The following is a 24,163-nucleotide window of genomic DNA, read 5'->3' on the forward strand; positions in this document are numbered from 1 at the left end:
AGCACCTGCCAACCGATACCCAACCTGACCCAAGCAGCAATCTCTGCCTTCTGGGTAACTCTCCCTAGTTTCTACACTGGGCGTGATGTGCTGTGGTATGGAACACCCCTTTGGCTACTTTGGGTCATGTGTCCCATCTCTGCTTCCTCCCTGCTTCCCGTGCACCTCCTCACTGGCAGAGCATGAGACTGAAAAGCCCTTGATTGGAGTAAGCATTACTTAGCAACAACTGAAAACAATGGGTGTGCTCACCTTTGTGAAATGATTTGTGTGTGTGCCTAGTGCTGCAATAAAGAATGCTGCTTTCTAGAACTCCACATTGAGTCTTAGAGAGTTTCTTTATATTCTGGGTTCAGCTGTAGCAGGTATATTTCTCTTTCTTAGTAGCTGGTGCAGTGCTGTGTTTTCAACTTCAGTCTGAGAACAGTGCTGATAACACATCGATGTTTTAGTTGTTGCTAAGTAATGTTATACCTGGAAGGCCCAGATGGCTGCTCAGGGTGGGCTGGGTATGGATTGGCGGATGGTGAGCAATTGTATTCTCTCCCTTTGTTATTTCCCTTATCATTATTATTATTGGTGGTAGCAGTAGTAGTATTGTGTTACACTTTAGTTACTGGACTGTTCTTCTCTCAGCCCCTGGGAGTTAACTTCTTTCAGTTCTCCTCCCCATCCTTCTGGGGGTGTGGGGTGGTGGTGTGAAGAAGAGCAGGGGAGTGAGCGAGCAGCCGTGTGGTTCTGAGTTACTGGCTGGGCTTAAACCACAACAGCAGGTTAGAGCAATTTACTGTACTATTTACTAACTATGTACTATTTACTAACTATGTTAGTTTAAAGATACACTATTGTTAGTTTAAATCTATGATTTAAACCTACAACTTCATACTGAAGTAGCTCTAGAAATATCAAAATAATAATGAATTTAACCAATTGGTATCCTAGGTTTTTATTTACTAAAATCTAGAGTATAGAGGTGAATTTTGTCCCAGTTTTTCCAAAGAAAAATTCTGGCCATCTGAGGGGACCTGTGTTTATTGGTGCCAAGCACTCAAGCCAAGTGTTATGATTATTTCTGACAATGGTTTGTGTTTTTGTTTGTGTGTGCTTTGTGGCTTTTTTTGTTTTGTTTTTTTTTGTTGTGGGTTGTTTGTTTGTTTGTTTTTTTTCCTCCCCTTTTTTTCTTTTTCAGTCACAGGCTTTAGGTGAGGATTCAGAATGGGAGACAAGCCTATCTGGGAGCAGATTGGGTCCAGCTTCGTACAACATTATTACCAGCTTTTTGATGCAGACAGGACTCAGTTAGGAGCAATATATGTAAGTATCTACACAAAGGGGGCTGGGGCTCTGTCCCATTACCTGTCTAGGTTTCCCCATTTTTGATGGGTGGGAATACACAGGGTAGGATAGTGGGTTTTATCCTGACTCCAGGGTATTAGTCAGTGCAGTTACACTTACTCAACTTTTATTTATTGCATTTCTTTTATGTTTCACTTCTGTTTTGAGCTTTGTATGCCTTATAGACAGACTCATAAAAGCCTTGGTTGGCTGTGGACAGTGGTTCATAGTGGAGGGGGCTGATGATGATACTGTGAAATTCCCTGTAAAAGCAAATATTCTACCCTTAGTTTGCCATTAATACACAGGTGTAGATATGCTTGGATCCCTCTTGATGTGATTTAAGTCCTAATCTGTTTAGCAGTTCTTGCTGGTGTTTCTCAGCTCTTATGCTGTGTTAATCCTCTGAACATTAAAATAAATTTAAAAATTTGGATCCAGTTTAAATATTTAGAATTTGCTAAGTAAATCTAAATTCAGTTTGAATTTCTTAAAAAAAAAAAAAAAAAAGTTTTTTATTTTTGCTCCTTGTTTGGGGCAAAGTAGACTTGGCTTCCAAAATGAAAGATGGTAACAAGCCCAAGGAGCATCAGCTGAGTTTTGGGTGAAGTTTCCTTCAGAGCATGCAAAGTGCTCTGCCTATGGAGTTAATTACTGGTGGTGAGGAATACTGCTGGGTGGCTGAGGTGTTTCAGCAAGGCATTCAAGTTTTACAAGTCTCTTAGCAGCATATCCTGTTTTTTTGACCTGTATTTTATCTGCTGGATGAGTTGTCTGAAGCTTCACCAAGCTCTTGAGGATTGGGACTGTTGCACGAACAGTTCTGCATCTGATCCCCCTCCTTATACCTTAGCAGTATCCACCAGCACTGACTGTTTGCCTTTTGGATGTGTTTGCTCTCTCTTTGATTGTTGCCTTATTTTGGCTAAGAAGCTGTGTACAGAGAGCCTATAAAGCAAGAAAAACAAGTAGCCTGTGTTCGATCCACAGCTGTAAACAGGAAGGCACTTATTAAATTCTGTCATGTTATTACCAAAACACATTCAGTCCTCAGAAGACTGGTGATAACTAGGGGCCTTCCACACAGTGAACTCCTGGCTTTTTAATACCCTTAGGATCTTTCTGCCTTTTATCATTCATTGGAGAGACCTAGGCAAATGTAGACAGAACTGCTACAGGTCACCAATATGTTTTGTGGAGTTCTTGAACTACAGAGGATGTGAGCCTGTTTTGTGTGGCTAAAATGCACCAAGGTCACAACTTGTCTAAATTAGAGGAGGTTCTGTAGAAATGTGCTTTTACAGATGAGCTTTTTGCCTTCATAGACCCTGTGGGAGCAAACAAATGTTATAGCATGTGGGAATGCAGCAGAGAGCTCTTGGATTTCTTTTGCATTCCTTTATCTACTTCACCTGAAGGTTCAGTTTTCTGCTTTAGTGGTGTAATCCAAGTCAGTTGAGCTTTTGTCACCTATTCCAGGTAGGGATGTGGGCCAGTCACTTTTTCTGTGAATTACTTGAGTTACGACTTGTTTTACAGTTACCCACCTGCAGTTGTTTGGCAGGAAAATGCTGCAGCTACTTCTTTCCTCTGTTTTGGGTGTGTGGCTACTATAATATTTTGTTATTTTTATGCCATTTTTTCATCTGTAGGGCTTTGGGATAGAGGAGGAGTTGCTTTTTATTTTTGAAGCAGTTGCTCCCAGATTCTCAATACAGCAAGTGGTTGTGGAGGTAACCTGTAGCAGAGAGTCAGGTGGACACTAATTAGGTACAGTGTGAAGCTGAGTGTTTCAGGAAGAACAGATTTCCTCACCAACTTAATCTTTGTTCTCTGCTGCTCTTTGAAGCATCAGGAGGGCCCTGCACCACTTCATGCTCACCGGCTGATTGTTAAAGTTGATTCAGTAAGGCAGGTTCTGGGTCCCCTCTGCTTTTGTGGCTTTCCATACTTGAAGGCAGTAATTTGAATGCTTGAGAGGATGGCCTCATTCCCTGGCCTGGCTTCTCAATTTATGAGTGTTGGGTTGATGTCATGTAAGATGCAAGTGGTGTCAGCTAGGTGATTTGCTATGTGACCTCGGGTTACGCAATCCAAGTCTATCTTCTCATAAAAGGAGCGTGTCCAAACTCAAGACTTAGAGGCTGTATTCAGGGGCTCTTTATACTGCTTTTGGTTGCATCTGTGACCCTGAAATACTTCGTGCTGTTGCCTCTGGTCCCCTTCTTTGTTCTTTTGGCTCTTGCTGCACTGTATAGTTCTTCCTGATGATATGTGGAGGACCAGAAGCTTTTTCAGCATGGTTGTGATGTTGTGCAGGTGCAGCACAGTGTGGCTGAAAGAAGTGTTTTTTTTTATGTGGTGTGGATCAAAAACAAGCCCTGGAAAATCTGCTAGCATACAAGTGGAGTTCTTAGGAATCTGCCATTTTCTGCAGAGGCATTCAGAGCTTCAGTGAGAGTTGAAGACTGGATGGGAAAGAGTTGGGAATTGTGTTCCTGGAGGTATTTAAACTCAAAAAGGTAGAAGGAACTCCCATCTATGGTAGGGTGCACAAGAACTTGGGCTGTCGGGTATAGCATGAGGGTGCTGTTTGGAGATGGCAGCAGGCGAACTTTTGAGCTCAGTGGAAACCAATTTAAATGTCTGCAAAGTTTTAAGATTGGGTTTGAGAAGGCAGAGCTATGTCAGCAATTGGATATTGTGACTCCAGTTTAAACAGAGGGTCCTAAGCTGAGCAGAAAGCTTGTTGTCAGGTGCAACAAAAACAGACAAGAGCATGCTCAGAACACCCTTCCTCATATCCTGGAAGTGCCTGTAGGCTGAACCACCTCAGTCACTTCATGCCCCACCTCAGTCACTTCATGCCATGCAGGGCAGTTTGTTAGAAAACCTTTAGAGGCATATTCTGTGTTTCTGGGTGTGAGTAGGATATGCAAATCAGTACCTGAGAGGAAAAAAAATTGGTAGTGTAACTCATTTTGTCAGATTTCTTAATGTATTTTTGTCTTTCTACATGCTTGACTTTGTGTCCATAGTTTGTTTGTGGGGTTTTTTTTTTTATTTGTTGGTTGGTTTTTTTTTTGGGGGGGGGGGTTAACCTTCAAATTTGTTTCTGAGAGCAAGCTTTGATCCAAAGGCAGGAACTTTCTTTGCTGGTACAATCATGATAATGAAATTTAGTCTACTTAATTCCTAGTTGATTCTTCCAAACTTTTTCGGTTGTTCTTTGTGGCTTCTTTCCATTTCTCTTGGAGGTAGTTTTCAAACAGCTGGATTCTAAGGATATATGCCAAGTAAACAAAGTCTCTCACCAGGGTTGTTTGGGGTTGTTTAAGGGTTACCTAAGTAGGCTAATGACTTTTTTTCTTCCTCCCCCCCCCCCCCCCCCCCCCAGATTGATGCATCATGCCTTACATGGGAAGGACAGCAATTCCAGGGCAAAGCAGCTATTGTTGAAAAACTCTCTGTAAGTCTGTAATCCTTCCTGAATGCTTTATGAAACAGTTCTGAAGACTCTTAAGTGAATGGATTCTGAAAATGTGAGTTAGGCTTCAGCAGTTTAAAAATCTCAAATATGGAACTTGTGCTTCCAACTTCTGGTCTTCAAAAAATGTTACTTGTGATTAATTCTGTGTAGTGGGGTGTTCCATTGGGGGTTCTACTGGAAAAATGTTAACTGACTCCCTTAGTTTGCAAGATTATTTTTGTGACTGTAATTGCATTTGACTTTATTAAAAAAAAAAACAAAAAACCCCACCAAAACCAACAAAAAAACCAAAACCAAAACAGAAGTTGACCCCATGATCTAGAGAAATGAAAGGTGTTGATTTTTTTTGTTTGTTTTTGTTTTGTTTTGTTTTTTCTCTTTTAAAGCATGCCATGGAAGTAGCAATAGCAAACCTGTTATTTGAATCTGCCTGTGACAGGCTAAACATGTTATTTCAAGGAACCATTTGCTTTCTGACGCATAAACTGCAATTAAGTACTACAGTGGAGAACCTAGCTTGTCAATGCAGCATTTCTCAGCTGTTCAGATATGAACAGTTATGGTTCAGGACTTTGAAACCAGTATTTTCTCTTCAGCAAGTGACAGGAGACCATTTCTTACTTCATAGAGACTGAAGCTCCGTGTTCATTTAGTTAAACTTGCAGAAGTTTTATCTTTTTGAGTAAATCCATGCTTCTGTTATAAAATTGGGTGTACTTATAAGTTGTCATGAGACTAGAAAGCTATTCTCTTGCAAGATGTGGAGGGCATGTTTTAGGTCCTCATACCATGCTCTGAGCAGAATGTCTATCAGGCTGATACACCATTTTTATTGTACATTGAGAAGAAAAATCTTCAACTCGGATGCTTGTCTTGTTGCACAGCTACTGCTCCTTTGTTTTGGAATCACTGCTTTCATCGAGGACGTCTTGAACTGTGAAGGCTGAGGTTTGCCCTTGGGTCTGCATCTTAGGTGCCTGCATTGCCTTTGAGAAGGCCATAGCTAGTGCACCTGTACATTGCTAAAGAGTGGGAATTAACAGTTGTTCCTTCTGTCTTAATTGGTGCTGGACTTCAGAGTTGTTTCAAATAGAGTGCCTGTGCTAATCAGGAGCAGACGGATTTCCACTGAGCATTTGAGGTAATTATCCTGTAGTTCTATGAACTTCCTGGACCAAGGAGGAGGCTGGAACAGGTAGTTTTATTGCCAGGAGTGAGTTTCAGTTAATCAACTTTATTCTTGCAAAATTTCTCTTAACTGACTTCAAAGAAGATTCAATGGCTTTGGTGGTGAAAACCCAGACAACTTTGAGTGTCAGAAGGCACTTTATCCTGCTCTTGTGAGACACCACTTGCACCACAGTGTGCAGTTCTGGTGTCCTCAACATAAGAAGGACATGGAACTGTTGGAACAAGTCCAGAGGAGGACATGAGGGGGCAGGGGGGCCCAAGACTCTTGGTTGATATTCAAGGACCACCTGCCACAAGCTCAGGAGTGCTGCATCCCAACTAGAAGGAAGTGCGGCAGGAGGGCCAGGAGACCTCCTTGGATGGATAAGGAGCTGCTGAGGAAAATTCAGAGGAAAAAAGAGGCTTATAAAAAGTGGAAGCAAGGACAGGCGGCCTGGGTAGCTTACAGGGATGTTGTCCGGGAAGCTAGGGACCAGGTTAGGAAGGCTAAGGCCCAGTTAGAATTAAACTTGGCCAGTGATGTTAAGGATAACAGGAAGGGATTCTACAGGTATGTAGCAAACAAAAAACAGACTAGGGACAACATAGGACCCCTGAGAAAGCTTTCGGGAGAACTGGCTACACAGGATTTGAGGAAGGCTGAGGTTCTGAATGACTTCTTTGCCTTGGTCTTCACTGGCAAAGGCTCTGACTGCACCACCCAGGTCTTAGAAGGTAGATGCAGGGACTGTGAGAATGAAGACCTTGGGCCCACTGTAGGAGAGGATCTGGTTCGAGACCATCTTAAAAATCTGAACATGCATAAGTCCATGGGACCTGATGAAATCCATCTGTGGGTCCTGAAGGAGCTGGCGAATGAAGTTGCTAAGCCACTGGCCATCATATTTGAAAAATCATGTCAGTCAGGTGAAGTTCCCGATGACTGGAAAAAGGGAAATATAACCCCCATTTTCAAGAAGGGGAAAATGGAAAACCCGGGGAATTACAGACCAGACAGTCTCACCTCTGTGCCTGGCAAAATCTTGGAGCACATTCTCCTGGAAGGCATGCTAAGGCACATGAAAAACAACAAGGTGCTTGGTGACAGCCAGCATGGCTTCACTAAGGGGAAATCCTGCCTGACCAATTTGGTGGCTTTCTATGATGGGGCTGTGGAACTGATGGACAAGGGTAGAGCAGTTGATGTCATGTACCTGGACTTGAGCAAAGTGTTTGACACTGTCCCACACCACATCCTTCTCTCTAAATTGGAGAGATATCAATTTGATGGATGGACCACTCGGTGGATAAAGAAATGGCTGGATGTCCGCACACAAAGAGTTGTGGTCAATGGTTCAATGTCCGGCTGGAGACCAGTAACGAGTGGTGTCCCTCAGGTATCGGTCTTGGGCCCAGTCTTGTTTAACATCTTCATCGCTGACATGGACAATGGGATTGAGTGCGCCCTCAGCAAGTTTGCTGATGACACCCAGCTGTGTGGTCCGGTTGATACACTGGAGGGAAGGGATGCCATCCAGAGGGACCTTGACACGCTTGTGAGGTGGGCTGATACCAACCTTATGAAGTTCAACCATGACAAGTGCAAGGTCCTACACCTGGGTTGGAGCAATCCCAGGCACAGCTACAGATTGGGCAAAGAAGAGGTACAGAGCAGCCCTGCAGAGAAGGACTTGGGGGTGCTGGTCGATGAGAAAATGAACTTGAGCCCGCAGTGTGCGCTTGCAGTCCAGAAAGCCGACCGTATCCTGGGCTGCATCAAAAGGAGCGTAACCAGCAGGTCGAAAGAGCTGATCCTGCCCCTCTACTCTGCTCTTGTGAGACCTCACCTGGAGTACTGTGTGCAGTTCTGGTGTCCTCAACATAAAAAGGACATGGAACTGTTGGAACAAGTCCAGAGGAGGGCCACAAGGATAATTGGGGACTGGAGCACCTCCTGTATGAAGATAGGCTGAGGAAGTTGGGGCTGTTCAGCCTGGAGAAGAGAAGGCTTTGTGGAGACCTCATAGCAGCCTTCCAGTATCTGAAGGGGGCCTATAGGGATGCTGGGGAGGGACTCGAGGAAGACTCGAGAGACTGTAGTGACAGGACAAAGGGTAACAGGTTAAAACTTAAACAGGGGAAGTTTAGATTGGATACAAGGAGGAAATTCTTTCCTGTTAGGGTGGTGAGACACTGGAATTGATTGCCCAGGGAGGTTGTGAGTGCTCCATTCCTGGCAGTGTTCAAGGCCAGGTTGGATGAAGCCTTGGGTGGGATGGTTTAGTGTGAGGTGTCCTTGCCCATGGCAGGGGGGTTGGAACTAGATGATCTTGAGGTCCTTTCCAACCCTAACTATTCACAGAATCACAGAATCCCAAGGGTTGGAAGGGACCTCAAAAGATCATCTAGTCCAACCCCCCTGCAAGAGCAGGGTAACCTACAGTACATCACACAGGAACTTGTCCAGGCAGGCCTTGAATATCTCCAGTGTAGGAGACTCCACAACCCCCCTGGGCAACCTGTTCCAGTGCTCTGTCACTCTTACAGTAAAGAAGTTCTTCCTGATGTTAACGTGTAACTTCCTATGCTCCAGTTTACACCCATTGCCCCTTGTCCTATCACTGGATATCACTGAAAAAAGCCTAGCTCCATCATCCTGACACCTACCCTTTACATATTTGTAAACATTGATGAGGTCACCCCTCAGTCTCCTCTTTTGCAAGCTAAAGAGACCCAGCTCCCTCAGCCTCTCCTCATAAGGGAGATGTTCCACTCCCTTAATCATCTTTGTGGCTCTGCGCTGGACTCCTTCAAGCAATTCCCTGTCCTTCTTGAACAGAGGGGCCCAGAACTGGACGCAATATTCCAGATGCAGCCTCACCAAGGCTGAGTAGAGGGGGAGGAGAACCTCTCTTGACCTACTAACCACTCCCTTTCTAATGCACCCTAAGATGCCATTTGCCTTCTTGGCCACAAGAGCACATTGCTGGCTCATGGTCATCCTCCTATCCACCAGGACCCCCAGGTCCCTTTCCCGTTCACTACTTTCCAGCAGGTCAACCCCCAACCTGTACTGGTACATGGGGTTGTTCTTCCCCAGATGCAAGACTCTACACTTGCCCTTGTTAAATTTCATCAAGTTTCTCCCCGCCCAACTCTCCAGCCTGTCCAGGTCTCGCTGAATGGCAGCACAGTCCTCTGGTGTGTCAGCCTCTCCTCCCAGTTTTGTGTCATCAGCAAACTTGCTGAGGGTGCACTCAGTTCCCTCATCCAGGTCATTGATGAAAATATTAAACAGCACCGGTCCCAGCACCGACCCCTGAGGAACTCCACTAGTCACAGACCTCCAGCTAGATTCTGCGCCATTGACCACAATTCTCTGCCTTCTGGAGCACCTTCCGTATGAAGACAGGCTGAGAAAGTTGAGACTGTTCAGCCTGGATAATAGAAGGCTGCATGGAGACCTCAGAGCAGCCTTCCATTGCCTGAAGGGGGCCTACAAGGATGCTCGGGAGGGACTCTTTATTAGGCACTGTAGTGATAGGATGAGGGGTGATGTGTTCAAACTGGAACAGGAAGTTTAGGTTAGATATAAGGAAGAAGTTCTTCCCTGTGAGGGTGGTGAGGCACTGGAATGGATTACCCGAGGAAGTTGTGAATGCTTCATCCCTGGCAGTGTTCATTGCCAGGTTGTGTGGAGTCTTGGGTGACATGGTCTAGAGGAAGGTGTCCCTGCCCGTGACAGGGTGTTGGAACTAGATGATTTTAAGATCCTTTTCAACCCTAACCATGCTGTGATTCTATGACACAAAACCCCTAGTTGTAGTTTGGCTTCTTACTTGTTAGCTGCTTTTTTGTACTCTTCATACCTAGAAATGCTTCTCTCCAGTACAGATGGATGTCCGTAAGCCAGGTAGCCTCTCTCTATTGTAAAAAATCAGTGATCTTTCCTGTCAGCTGACCCTACCCTTTCCAGTGGGGTTTTCCCCACTGCATCACCTGAGTAGCTCATTTGGCCAGCCAACCATTGGGGAACTTTTCTCTGAATGGGACAGTCAGGTACTTGAAACAGGCGCTGTCTTACGCAGCCTTGTCTTTGGCTCCTTGTCACTGTTTTGTAGCACTCTTGACTCCAAAGCTGGAAAGTCTTCTCTCCCCAGTCTCACCTCTCATTGGCATTTTGTTACACTGAAAGCTGGGTTCTGGGTGCAACCACATTTATTCCCTTTCATCCCTCTGCCTTTTCAAGAGACTCTTCTTGCAGGACTTGTTTCAACAAGAAGCTGTTGTGCTAAGGTGAGAGCAGGCTTCATAGTACTCTTTTCTCAAAGGAAGGGTGTGCAATGCCCCAGCCTATGTGGGCACATTGCATGTTCAAGTTTGGGATGGTAACCCTGTAAAATATTCTGCTGGTGGTTCAGAAAAGACTGATCTGAATTTTATTTTTTGTTCCTAAATGTCTATTCCATTTTACAAACCAGTTGGCTCACTTTGCAGTTCATAGTAGGTTGTGATTGTTCTCCTAGCCAAGAGGAAACACTGCAGGCTTTATTGGAGTGTTCTTGAATAGTGTCCCTCTGATTAGAGGACTGCTCCCTACATTTCCTTTGCTTCCCCAGGTCCTGATCCTTCCACACTTTGTGTTTTCTGTTATCTAAGGATTTAGCTTCAGGTATTCTTCCTAGTGCCTTATGCTTGTAGAACCAAATCTGTACTTCACATCCTTGATGCTGTGACTCCGGTCTCCCATTCCTGTACTCTAGGCCTTCTAGGAAGTTTTTCAGGCTCCTTCCACTAGAGTGGAATGCAGAACTTGTCAAAGAATGTGTTTGGGTCTGCTTCAGCCTGTTAACAAACCAGGAAAATGAAGCAAGGGCATTAAAGTACACCCTGAAGTCTAAAAGATCACCTGCTGCTGTCCTCTGCAGTGCATGGACTCTGGGTTTGGTGGTCTCTCAGAGCTCTGTCGTGCTGAACTGCCACTTCTAAAGCATCTAGCATTAACACAGCTTTTGATAGAGCAGTGCCAGAACATCATTTTATGACAGGACTCTGAGAGATCCCCTAGATATTTGATACTCACTGCTTGGAATCATCCATGGTTGTAATATGAATGTGGTCTTGGTTGAAAGAGAGGATTTGTGACCCAGTGTCTGGTGTTTCTCAGCGTGTGTTCCTTGTACACTTAACTCCAGACACACTTGCACTGGCTATGAGCATCAAGGGAAGACAGAAGGGGAGAGGTGGATTTCCAGTCTTGAAAACTGGTTCTGGATCAAACATATTTCCTTTCTATTCATAGCCACTTGAACAAAGAAGCAAACTGGGAATTGTCTGGTAAACCCCAGTACTGGTTCATACAGTCTTTGAACACTGTTAAGAGTAGAAGCAGCTTTGTGTCTTTATGTGAACTTTCAGCTTAGAGTTGTTTTGAAGCTTGTCAGGCAGTGTAATTAGACCAGGAAAAGGTGCTCTTTACTGTATAGGGTGACGTTATTTCATGTCTCAGTGCTTGAAAAGCACAACTGTTGATCAACCCAGCCTGAGTAGTGTTGAGTTTCAACTCTCCACACACTACTACCAAAATAGTCTAATGCTTCATAATGTCGGATTTGCTTGATCTTTGTTTTGCCATCATGCAATGACTGTACACTTCCTTATTTTGCTTTCTTTTCATTGCAGAGCCTCCCTTTCCAAAAAATACAACACAGCATCACAGCACAAGACCACCAACCTACACCTGACAGCTGTATACTCAGTATGGTAGTGGGACAGCTTAAGGTAAACTCCTTCCATGACAGGTTAACAAATGCTTATGTCGTAGGTTTTATTTTTAGGATTCTAAATCATCTGATCTCTTAAAACATTAAAATACTCTCTCGAGTGGAGAAGGAACACCAGTAAGCTTGTATTGGGGCATCATTCTTCTGCTCTTCCAGACTGTCAAAAAACTGCTTATCCTTTCAGATAACTAGCACTAGGTAAACCACCTGTAATTTGACAGCCCTATGTTCCTGCCAAGCAAATTGACATGGTTTTTACTGTGCATACAAATACTGGAGGCTCTAGAAGCATTAGTATTTCTCTTACCCTGATTCAGTAAGGTTTCAGTGTCTTCTGTTGCATTTAAAAGCATCATTACAGTGTTCTTGGTCAATATAAGCACATCTAGTTTAATGTGCTCTTTGATGTAACATGCATCAAGCTGTGGCTTAGCAGACACTTTGTTAGCTGTCAACCCTTCAGTAAGACCATGCTTTTTTGTTTGCTATCACAGTACACAAGAACACAGTCCTGGTGTTAATACAGTTCAGTACTTCTGTGGTCAAAACTGGTTCAGCATTCAGAGTGTGGCCTCTGAGATCAAGCACACTTACTGTTTAAACAGTTGCTGCTTGTGAAGAAATCAGATTATTTTTCAGGCTGTAGTATGATTACATTGCTGTTTAAGTTGTTGTTGTTCAGTTACACAGCTGAACTGTGTAAACTGACCCAGTCCTGTTGTTTTGAGGATGTGTTGTATCTTATACCAGGGTCACAGAGTTGTAAATTGATAGGACTACTTATGAAATAAATTGTCCTGGAATTTGCAAAAAATATCCTGTATGTAAAGTCAGCTAAAGGCAGACCATGCTCACAGTAGGCAGTGTTTATTTGCAAAGTGTGAAATTACATACCAGTAGTTAAAATTACCAGAGTTAGTTTTGTCAGGGCTTGGTCCAGCCATGCAGACAAGTCAGGACTCTAAAGCCATCCAGTCTTTAAAAGAAACTGGGTTCAAGTAACTCTAAAGTAGCTTTTCAGGCTTCCTTTTCCTGTTAAATCTGAATAGCACCTCTGGTATCAAAACATTCAAACTTGCACTGACTGAACTGTTAACTAAGTAAACATAGGACTGAAAGTCTGAATCTGCTATTCCTCTTAATTGTTTTGGACTGGGCGTTTGAGAAGAGCGGTTCCCAGTGTGTTGCATCCATTTCTAAGCCTAGCATAGATAGCTTTGGCTCTCACAACAGTTGCTCCTGCTTCCTAGCTGCAAGTTGGGTTCCAGCTTTCTTGTTGCTTAGTCCTACCTGCACACACTGTTGAGGAAAGACAGCTATACACTACCATGGAAAGCACTGAATTGCAGGACAGGCATGAAATCAGACATGCTGAGCTCATATGTCATAGTCTTGGGTATGCACAAAACTCACTGATGAGCCCAAGACTTCTTGACTCAATGTCTTGGGCCATTCACATATGCACCTGGTTTCACACAGTCATGTTTTTAAGGTTATTGCAAAATCATCAAGGAGATCACTGCTTGCAACAATGACTGTATTGAATCCTGTGCCAAGATAGTAAGTTCTGAAAGATTCTGTAGAGCTTTGGGGTTTTCTCATCCATTAGTATTGTCATTAGGGTTGTAGATGCAATCTGGGAGCTTTCCATAAATACCATGGCTTAGAGTAGTATTTCTTACTGTGCTGGTTTTATTCTCTGAATAACTTCAGCTTCTTGAAATTATCCATAGTAACTCAGGGATAGCATGTTAGTGCATCTGTGTATTTGGAAAGAACAGAATGGATTATTATTATTATTGTCTGGTGTGGTTTAAGCCCAGCTGGTAACTCAGAACCACGCAGCCGCTCGCTCACTCACTCCCTCCACCCCCACCCCAGAGGGAAGGGGAGGAGAATCGAAAGAATATAACTCCCATGGGCTGAGATAAGAACAGTCCAGTAACTAAAGGTATAACACAAAACCACTGCTGCTACCACCAATAATAATAATGGTAAGGGAAATAACAAGAGAAGAGAATACAACCGCTCAGCACCCGCGAACTGGTACCCAGGCAGGTTGCTGTGATTTGTCCCCCTCTTGTATGACCAGGAAGACAACACAACTTATTTAAGCATTTTACTATTTTTTTTTTTTGGTTTTGCATTTGTTCAGTGGTGAAGTTCCAAAGCACTGGAGGGGCCCACCGGCCTAGATAGTTGACCATACTATCCCACACACCCTGCCACTCATGACTGTCCAGCCTTGAGGAAAATCTATTGGTCCTCCTATATGGTCATGTAACCCTAGACAAGACCCAAACCTGACTCTGCTTAACTTTTGAGATCAGATGAAATGGTCATGGGTAAAATACACTCTGTATGTGAGCCAACTTGGTGGTCCCCATCACAATCAGCCGACAGGTCTCAAGGGTACCCAAAGGCCATTCAAAACCTTCATAACTCACAAATGATGCTGTAAATAGTCTGGTGGAGGGGCTGGGAAGGTAAGGGAATGTCTCAATCATAGGTTAACACCCACCCCCCCCCCCCCCCCCCAAGGAGGGGAAAAAGAAAATAAATAATTTAATGGCTAAACACTTTCATGATATACCTCCTGAAGTATAGAGGTGCTGACCACACTGGGAATGCAAGCCAGATCAGTTTCATGATCAATGATTCTATTTTATTACAAGTCATTAACATCTAGTACAGTGAAACAAGAACCTTAGCCCAAGGCCCCCAGCCAATTAAACACTAAAACAGCGAATACCAGCAGTAAGGTGTATGACATGCTGAACCTGTGAGATCAAGAGCAACAACTTTGAGAGACAATAAATCAGCATTGTGATAAGTGGCTATTAATATGAAATTAATATGAATGCTTATCACAAATAGACACACCTTGGTCAGATCTGTTGTTATCTCAATCCTTCGAGCCCAATGTTGGGTGCCAAAAAGAACTGTCATGGTTTAAGCCCAGCCAGTAACTCAGAACCACGCAGCCGCTCGCTCACTCACAGAATCCCAGAATCCCAGAATCCCAAGGGTTGGAAGGGACCCAAAAAGATCATCCAGTCCAACCCCCCTGCAAGAGCAGGGTAACCTACAGTACATCACACAGGAACTTGTCCAGGCGGACCTTGAATATCTCCAGTGTAGGAGACTCCACAACCCCCCTGGGCAACCTGTTCCAGTGCTCTGTCACTCTTACAGTAAAGAAGTTCTTCCTGATGTTAACGTGGAACTTCCTATGCTCCAGTTTACACCCATTGCCCCTTGTCCTATCACTGGATATCACTGAAAAAAGCCTAGCTCCATCATCCTGACACCTACCCTTTATGTATTTGTAAACATTGATGAGGTCACCCCTCAGTCTCCTCTTCTCCAAGCTAAAGAGACCCAGCTCCCTCAGCCTCTCCTCATAAGGGAGATGTTCCACTCCCTTAATCATCTTTGTGGCTCTGCGCTGGACTCCTTCAAGCAATTCCCTGTCCTTCTTGAACAGAGGGGCCCAGAACTGGACGCAATATTCCAGATGCAGCCTCACCAAGGCTGAGTAGAGGGGGAGGAGAACCTCTCTTGACCTACTAACCACTCCCTTTCTAATGCACCCTAAGATGCCATTTGCCTTCTTGGCCACAAGAGCACATTGCTGGCTCATGGTCATCCTCCTATCCACCAGGACCCCCAGGTCCCTTTCCCCTTCACTACTTTCCAGCAGGTCAACCCCCAACCTGTACTGGTACATGGGGTTGTTCTTCCCCAGATGCAAGACTCTACACTTGCCCTTGTTAAATTTCATCAAGTTTCTCCCCGCCCAACTCTCCAGCCTGTCCAGGTCTCGCTGAATGGCAGCACAGTCCTCTGGTGTGTCAGCCACTCCTCCCAGTTTTGTGTCATCAGCAAACTTGCTGAGGGTGCACTCAGTTCCCTCATCCAGGTCATTGATGAAAATATTAAACAGCACCCCCTTCCTTCCTCCTCTGCTCCTGGAGGGATGGGGAGGAGAACCGAAAGAATGTGACTCCCATGGTTTGAGATAAGAACAGTCCAGTAAGAAAGGTATAACACAAACCACTACAGCTACCAGCAAAAATAATTATGATAAGGGAAATAACAAGGTAAGAAAATACAACCGTTTACCACCTGCTGACCAATACCCAGCCTGACCTGAGAAGCGATCTAGTCCTTCTGGGTAATTGTCCCCCAGTTTCTATACTGGGCATGATGTGGTGTGGTATGGAATACCTCTTTGGTTAGTTTGGGTCAGGTGTCCTGTCTCTGCTTCCTTCTGGCTTCCTTTCCTCCCTGGCAGAGCATGACACTCAGAAAGTCCCCGGTCAGACTAAACATTTGAGCAGTAACTAAAAACATCAGTAGCACCAGCTACAAAGAAGGAGAAAAATGACTGTCACTGCTGAACCCAGGACAGTATCCACCCCTTATTCCCAGACTGTTTTCCCCAGCAAATTCTTTATGTGCACCAAAAGCACTTTATCCCCCTCTGGAGTATGTAAAAGTTCTGACTGGGCTGGGCCAGCCCTATTGGTGTTGACCAGCCAGGTGGCTTTTGGTAAATGTGTGTCCCAATGTTTGAAAGTCCCACCACCCCTTGCTCTCAGTGTAGATTTTAACAGCCCGTTATACTGTTCAGTTTTCACAGAGGCTGGTTCATGGTAGGGAATGTGATATACCTACTCAATGCTATGTTCTTTGGCCCAAGTGTTTATAAGGTTGTTCCAGAAATGACTCCTATTGTCTGACTCAGTTCTCTCTGGGGTCCCATGTCACCACAAGATTTGTTTCTCAAGGCCCAGAATAGTGTTCCAGGAAGTGGCGTGGGGCACAGCGTATGTTTCCAGCCATCAGGTGATTGCTTCCACATGGTAAGCGCATGCACTTGCCTTGGCAGGTTTGTGGGAGTGTGATATAGTCAATGTGCCAGGCCTCACCATATTTGTACTTCAGCCATTGTCCTACATAAATGTCTTGGTTTAAACCCAACCACAAAGCTCATTCACTTACTCCCCCCCCTTTCTTTCTTCTTCTTTCTTTCCTCCCCCCCCCCGACCCTCCCCGCTCCCAGAGGGATGGGGAGGAGAACTGAAAGAATGTAACTCCCACGGGTTGAGATAAGAACAGCTCAGTAACTAAGGTATAACACAAATCACTACTGCTACCACCAATGATAATAATGATAAGAGAAAATAAGAGAAGAGAATACGATACCACTGCCGAACAAGTTCGACCCCCCCAAAGAGAGACTGTGCCCTTCCGGGTAACTCCCAGTTACGTCCCTGGGCGTGATGTACTGTGGTATGGAATACCTCTTTGGCTAGCTTGGGTCAGGTGTCCTGTCTCTGCTTCCTCCCGGCCTCCCCTTGTCCCCGGCAGAGCATGAGGCTCACAAAGTCCTTGGCCAGAATAAACATTACGTAGCAACAATTAAAAACAATTGATGTTATCAGCTCTCTACCCAGGCTGGAAGTCAAAACACAGAGCTTGCACCAGCTACTAAGAAGGAGCAAAACGGCTACTGGTAAACCCAGGACAATAACAAGGAGACTTTAACCACTTGGTTTGCTTAATTGCAGCACTCTTCACAGTTACGAAGAACCTGGGCAATAGTGTCCATTGTTAAGTCCAACCCTCGGTCACGGGCCCATATATATGTTGCATCTCTGCCCTGATGGCCTGAAGTGTCATAGGCCCACCGGGCCAAAAATAATTAACCTTTATGTTGCCAATCTAAGTCCATCTGAGCCACTTCAGTCTTAGCAGCTTGATCCACTTGTTGGTTGTTCTGGTGTTCCTCAGTGGCCTGACTCTTGGGTATATGAGCATCTGTCTATGTGTCATACCTTCATCACCAGGTTCTCCACCTGGGCAGCGATATCTTGTCGTAGTGCAGCAGTCCAGATCGGTTTACCTCTGATTGCCAGTTGCTCTGCTTCCATTGCTGCAACCACCCCCACAGGGCATTTGCCACCATCCACGAGTCAGTATAAAGTACTGGCCACTTTTTCAGCAATGTCCAAGGCCAGCTGGATCGCTTTCATCTCTGTAAACTGACTTGATTCACCCTCTTCTTCAGCAGTTTCTGCATGTCGTGGTTTAAACCCAACCACAAACCTCGTTCACTCACTTCCCTCCCTTTTGCCCTCCCCCTGCTCCTGGAGGGACGGAGAGGAGAATCGAAAAGAATGCAACTCCCACGGGTTGAGATAAGAACAGTTTAGTAACTAAGGTGTAACACAAACCACTACTGCTGCCACCAATGATAATAATGATAAAGGAAATGACAAGAGGAAAGAATACAACACCTCAACACCAGCCGACCAATAACTCGCCCCACTCCCCCCAGCCGAGCACCGACCGATACCTCGTCCCACCCTGCAGTCTTAGCCCTTCCGGGTAACTCTCCATTACATCCTGGGCATGATGTGCTGTGGTATGGAATACTTCTTTGGTCAGTTTAGGTCAGGTGTCCTGTCTCTGCTTCCTCCCAGTTTTCCCTCCTCCCTGGCAGAGCATGAGGCTCAGAAAGTCCTTGGCCAGGCCAAACATTTGAGCAGCAACAAAAAACATGGGCGTTATCAGCTCTGTTCCCAGGCCAAAAAATGAAAATATAGCACTGCACTAGCTACTAAGGAGAAAAATAACTGCTACTGCTGAACCCAGGACACTGCAGCTTTTTTTCAGGGACTCCATACAGCTGCCTTCCATCTCTGATGCTTTCCCACAATATAGCAGGACCCATCAGTAAACAAGGCATGTTGCTTTTTACTTTCTGACAGTGTATTATATTGTGGGGCCTCTTCATCATGCATCATCTCCTCCTCTGGTGACATTCCAAAACCTCTGCCCTCTGGCCAGTCCATGATGACTTCTAGAATTCCTGGACTACTGGGATTTCTTTGAGCTCTTTGTGTAGTTAGTGTAACCCACTTACTCTATGTAGCACTGGTTGCATGATGTGTAGAAGAGACCCTGCCTTTGAACATCCAGCCCAGCACTGGCAACCAGGGTGCCAGGAGGAGCTGTGCTTCAGTGCCAATCACTTCTGAAGCAGCTCAAACCCCTTCATAGGCTGCCAGTATCTCTTTTTCAGTTTGAGTGTAGCCTGCCTCGGATCCTCTGTATCCCTGACTCCAAACGCTGAGGGATCTACCTCAAGTCTCCTTTAGAGCTTTCTGCCAGAGGCTCCAGGTAGGACCATTCTCCCAGGCTGCGGTGTAGAGTACACTTTTCACATCTGGCCTTGGACTGGTCCAAGGGCTACTGCATGAACTCTCATTTAATTTGCTCAAAGGCTTGTTGTTGCTCAGGGCCTCATTTAAAATCAGTCTTTTTCTGGGTTGCATGATAGAGAGGGCTTACAATCAAACTGTAATTTGGGATGTGGATTCTCCAGAACCCCACAGCACCTAAGAAAGCTTGTGTTTCTTATTAGTTGGTGGAGACATTGCTGTTATCTTGTTGATCACATCTGTGGGGATCTGGCAATGTCCATCTTGCAGTGTTTTTCCAAAATCTGAATCTCCTGTGGAGGTCCCTTGACCTCTCTCTATTTTAGGGCAAAACCAGCTTTTAGCAGGATTTGGATTATTTTCCTTCTTTTCTCAAAGACTTTTTCCACTCTATCGCCCCACACAATAATGTCATCAGTGTATTGCAGGTGTTCTGGAGCTTGCCCCTGTTCCAGTGCAGTCTGGATCAGTCCATGGCAGATGGTAGGGCTGTTTTTCCACCCCTGGGGCAGTTGGTTCCAAGTGTACTGGACTCCCCTCCAGGTAAAAGCGAACTGCGGCCTGCACTTTGCCGCCAAAGGGACTGAGAAAAATGCATTGGCAATATCAGTTGTGGCATGCCACTTGGCCGCTTTTCACTCCGGTTCATATTGAAGTTCTGGCATATCTGGTACGGCAGCCTTCAGTGGTGTGACTTCATTCAGGCCACGATAGTCTAATGTTATTCTCTTCTGTCCTTTAGACTTTCACACTGTCTGTATGGGGCTATTAAAGGGTGAACGGATCCTACTGACCACTCCTTGGCTTTCCGGTCTACGGATCAGTTTATGGATGGGAATCAGGGAGTCTCGGTTAGTGCGATATTGCCACCGGTGCACTGTTGTGGTCGCAATTCGCTCTTGTTTTTCTTCGACCTTCAGCAACACCGCAACAGAAGGTTCCTCTGAGAGACCAGGAAGGGTGGACAGCTGCTCAGTTTTCTCTGTCTCCGAAGTAGCAATACCAAAAGCCTATTGGTACCCTTTTGGGTCTTTGAAGTACCCCCTCCTGAGGTAGTTTATGCCAAGAATGCATGGAGCCTCTGGACCAGTCACAATGTGGTGCTTTTGCCACTTCCTTCTAGTCAGGCTGATTTCAGCCTCCAGTGCAGTCAACTCTTGGGATCCTCCTGTCACTCCAGAAATATAGATGGGTTCCACCCCTTGACAGCTTGATGGCATCAGGGTACATTGTGCACTGGTATCTACTAGAGCCTTATACTTCTGTTGGACTGATGTGCCAGGCCATCTGATTCACACAGTCCAGTAAATCCGATTGTCCCCTACCTCCACCTGGCTGGAGGCAGAGCCCTTCTAATAGTCATCACAACGTTGGACACATAAGTCTTGCTGAAAGGGATTATTCTTCGTTATCACAGGAGCTGGAATAAAATCAGCTCTTCCGCTCCATCTGCAGCCCTGCTCACCAGAGACTGAAGCCACAGCTTTCATGTAATGATCATCCCGCAGGTTGATATGAGAACAGTAATGTAACTAAGGTATAACACTACTGCTACCACCAAAAACAGTTATGATAATGGAAATAACAGGGGAAGAAAATACAACCGTTTACCACCTGCCGACCGATACCCATCCCGACCAAAGCAGCAATCTAGTCCTTTTGGGTATTTGCCCCCAGTTTATATACTGGGCATGGTGTGCTGTGGTATAAAATACCCTTTTGGCTAGTTCAGGTCAGGTGTCCTATGACTGCTTCCTCTCAGCTTCCCCTCCTCCCTGGCAGAGCATGAGACTCAGAAAGCCTTTGGTTAGTGTAAACATTATTTAGCAACAGCTAAAAACATCAGTGTTATCAGTGATGTTCCCAGCCTGAAAGTCAAAAAACCACAGCACTGCACCTGCTACTAAGAAGGTGAAAAATGACTGCTACTGCCAAACCCAGGACATTGTCATGATCAAATCCAACTTGTTTGTGAATTTTTAGTAGGAGAGGCAACATTTTTCCACTCTTTGTGTCTCTGGTTTTGATTTTTAAAAAGGACATTTTGATGCCTGGGAATGCTGCTCCTTGTTGAGGAAGTGTCCCAAAAAATCAAAGTCAACTTATATCTTTGACTTCTTGCTTGTACCCTGTGTGATACTTACACAGGTAGAGAAATGGAAAGACCAGTGACAGTCAGTAGCCTGAATCATAGGATTATAGAATCAACCAGATTGATCAACCTTTAAGATCATCGAGTCCAACCTCTACCCCAGCACTGCCAAGGCTACCACTAAACCATGTCACTGAGGGCTTAGTCTACATGGTTTGTGAACACTTCCAGGGATGGTGATTCCATCACTGCCCTGAGCAGCCTGTTCCAATGCCTGAACACCCTCTCTGTGAAGAAATTGTACCTAATTCCAGTCTGAACCTCCTCTGGTGCAGCTTGAGGCTCTTTCCTCTTGTCTTGTCACTTGTTCCTTGGGAGCAGAGACCAGCCCCCTCCTGCCTCCATCCTCCTGTCAGGCAGTTGTAGAGAGCAATAAGGTCCCCCCTGAGCCTTCTCCAGACTAAACCCCCCCCAGGTCCTTCAGCTGTTCCTCATCACACTTGTGCTCCAGGCCCTTCACCAGCTCTGTTGCCCTTCTCTGGTCCTGCTCCAGCACCTCAATGTCTCTCTTGTAGTGAGGGGCCTAGAACTGGACACAGGATTTGAGGCACAGCCTCACCAGCGCCCAATACAGGGGGGTAGTCAGTGCCCTGGCCCTGCTGCCATACTTGTGCTGATACAGGACAGGATGCTGTTGGCCTTTTTGGCTGCCTGGGCACAAGCTCACTTTCAGCTCTGTCATTCAGCACCCCCATGTCCTTTTCCATGAGCAGCTTTCCATCCATTCTTCCCCAGGCCTGGAGCATTTTATGGGGTTGTTGTGGCCCAAATGTAGGACTTAGTACTTTGTCTTATTGAACCTCATACCATTGGCCACAGCCCATTGATCCAGCCTCTCCAGATCCCTCGGCAGAGCCTTCCTACCCTTTAGCAGGTCAACACTCCCAGACAACTTGGTGTCATCTGCAAATTTACCAAGGGTGTACTCAATCCCCTCATCCACATCATCAATGAAGATGTTAAACACCAAGCCCTGAGGGACACCCTTAGTTACTGGTCGCCAACTAGATGTGACACCATTTACCACAATTCTTTGGGCTCTGCCACCCAGCCAGTTTCCAACCCAGCTAAGAATACACCTATCCAGGCCATGAGTAGCCAGTTTCTCCAGGAGAATGCTGTGGGTGACAGTGTCAAATGCTTTGCTTAAATCCAAATAGACAATGTCTGCAGCCTTTCCTTCATTAACCAGGTGGATCACCTTATTGTAGGGGATCAGGTTGGTCAAGCAGGACCTGGCTGTCATGAACCCATGTTCACTGGGCTTGATCTTTCCGTTTTCCTGCAGTTGCTTTTGATCTCACTTAGGATGATCTCTATGACCTTCCCTGGAACTAAGCTCCGGCTGACAGGCCTGTAGTTTCTGGGGTCCTCCTTCCTGCCCTTTTTATAGAGAGGTGTCGTATTAGCCAACCTCCGATCACCTGTGACCTGCCTACTAGACCAGGACTGCTGATAGATGATGGAGGGTGGCTTGGCAAGATCCTCTACCAGCTCCTTCGCTCCTAGGTGGAACCCATCTGGCCCCATAGACTTGTGTACGTCTGAGTGGAGTAGGAGGTCTCTAACAATTTCTCCTTGGATTATGGGGACTTCAGTCAGCTCCCCATTTCTGTAATCCAACTCAGGGGACTGATTACCCTGAGGATGATTGGTGTGGCTATTAAAGACTGAGGCAAAAGCAGCATTAAGTACCTCAGCCTTTTCCTCATCCTCAGTCACTAGGTTTCCCCTGGCATCCAGCAGAGGATGGAGGTTCTCCTGGGCCCTCCTTTTATTGCTAATATATTTGAAAAAGTATTTTTTATTATCTTTGATAGCAGTGGCCAGATTTAGTTCCAGCTGTGCCTTCACCTTTCTAACTTTCTCTTTACAGAACCTAACAACATCCTCGTGCTCCTCATGGGGTGACAGTCCCTTCTTCCACAGGTGGTAGATTCTCTTTATTCCCAAGTTCCAGCTATATCTCCCTGTTGAGCCAGGCTGGTCTCTTTCCTGCTGGGTTGATTTTTGGCACATAGGGACTGCCTGCTCCTGTGCCTTAAGGATTTCATTCTTGAAGAGCATCCAGCCTTCCTGGACCCCTTTGTCCTTCAGTAATGTTTCCCAAGGAATTCTGCCAACCAGCATCCTAAACAGGCCAAAGTCAGCCCTCCAGAAGTGAAAGTTTTGCTGACCTTCTTCCTGACTTTTCCAAGGATTTTAAATTCAATCATTTTGTGATCACTTTGCCCAAAACATGTTCATGACATGTTCATGTCATATGTAGAGAATACTTGTGTGACTACATATGTGTTGACAGCCATTTTAACACATCTCAGTGCTGTTCTAGATACAGTACTGTAACTGGGAACAACTGGGTTCAGTTAGTGCATTGTAACAAGTGGTTCTTCTTTACCTTCAGTTGAACAGGGTGCACTTCAACACAAACATGGAGCTGCACACTTTTGTTTAAAAGTTGTCTTCTTAATGGTGTGGTAGTTCAGCTCACATCCATTGGTCTCAAGGAAAACTGAAGAGAAATTTGCACAAGGGAGAGCACTTCCAAGACCACCAGTAGCAGAAGGGAAAAGCCGTGCTTCCTGCTTACCGTTCAGTTATCCTTTCCATAGCCCTGTGAGCCAGATTCTTCAAAACCCAATACAGTCAATGCATATGCTTTTGAATCCTCTGCCATTTTCCAAAACATGCATCATTTCATGTAATGAAGGAGCATGCATAATGCTTTTAATAGAGTAATCAAAGAAAATAATAATGCTAAAATACCTCTTACATGTTCTTTCTAAGAAGTCATTCTTGGCATGATATTTAAATTGATTTTCTGAGGCCTTAGTTGCTTGAGTTCCTAGTTTCAAAAAATCAGTGGAAACTCACTCATTCTTAAGTCAGCTGGGCGCATCTTGTATTTCTTCCTTAAACCATTATATTTTGATCTTGTTTGATTTTAGTGAGGGAAAAAACCCAAACCAGAGTCAAAAAACCTTCTACTCTCCCTGCATAT

At 45.2% G+C, this 24,163-nt stretch overlaps 1 protein-coding gene across 2 annotated transcripts in view; it reads left to right on the forward strand.

Annotated features, from left to right (window-relative positions):
* The window catches only part of LOC136004197 (nuclear transport factor 2-like), a 51,828-nt gene that overhangs the window by 19,497 nt on the left and 8,168 nt on the right, over positions 1-24,163 (forward strand). For both annotated transcript variants that reach the window (XM_065660477.1, XM_065660476.1), the window contains exons 2-4: positions 1,190-1,314; positions 4,733-4,804; positions 11,678-11,776. In XM_065660477.1, the coding sequence (XP_065516549.1) occupies positions 1,216-1,314; positions 4,733-4,804; positions 11,678-11,776 (270 nt within the window). In that variant the 5' untranslated portion in view covers positions 1,190-1,215. The remainder of the gene's footprint in view (positions 1-1,189; positions 1,315-4,732; positions 4,805-11,677; positions 11,777-24,163) is intronic.

The sequence above is a fragment of the Lathamus discolor genome, chromosome W (genome assembly GCF_037157495.1).
Source record: "Lathamus discolor isolate bLatDis1 chromosome W, bLatDis1.hap1, whole genome shotgun sequence".
Lineage (NCBI taxonomy): Eukaryota > Metazoa > Chordata > Aves > Psittaciformes > Psittacidae > Lathamus > Lathamus discolor.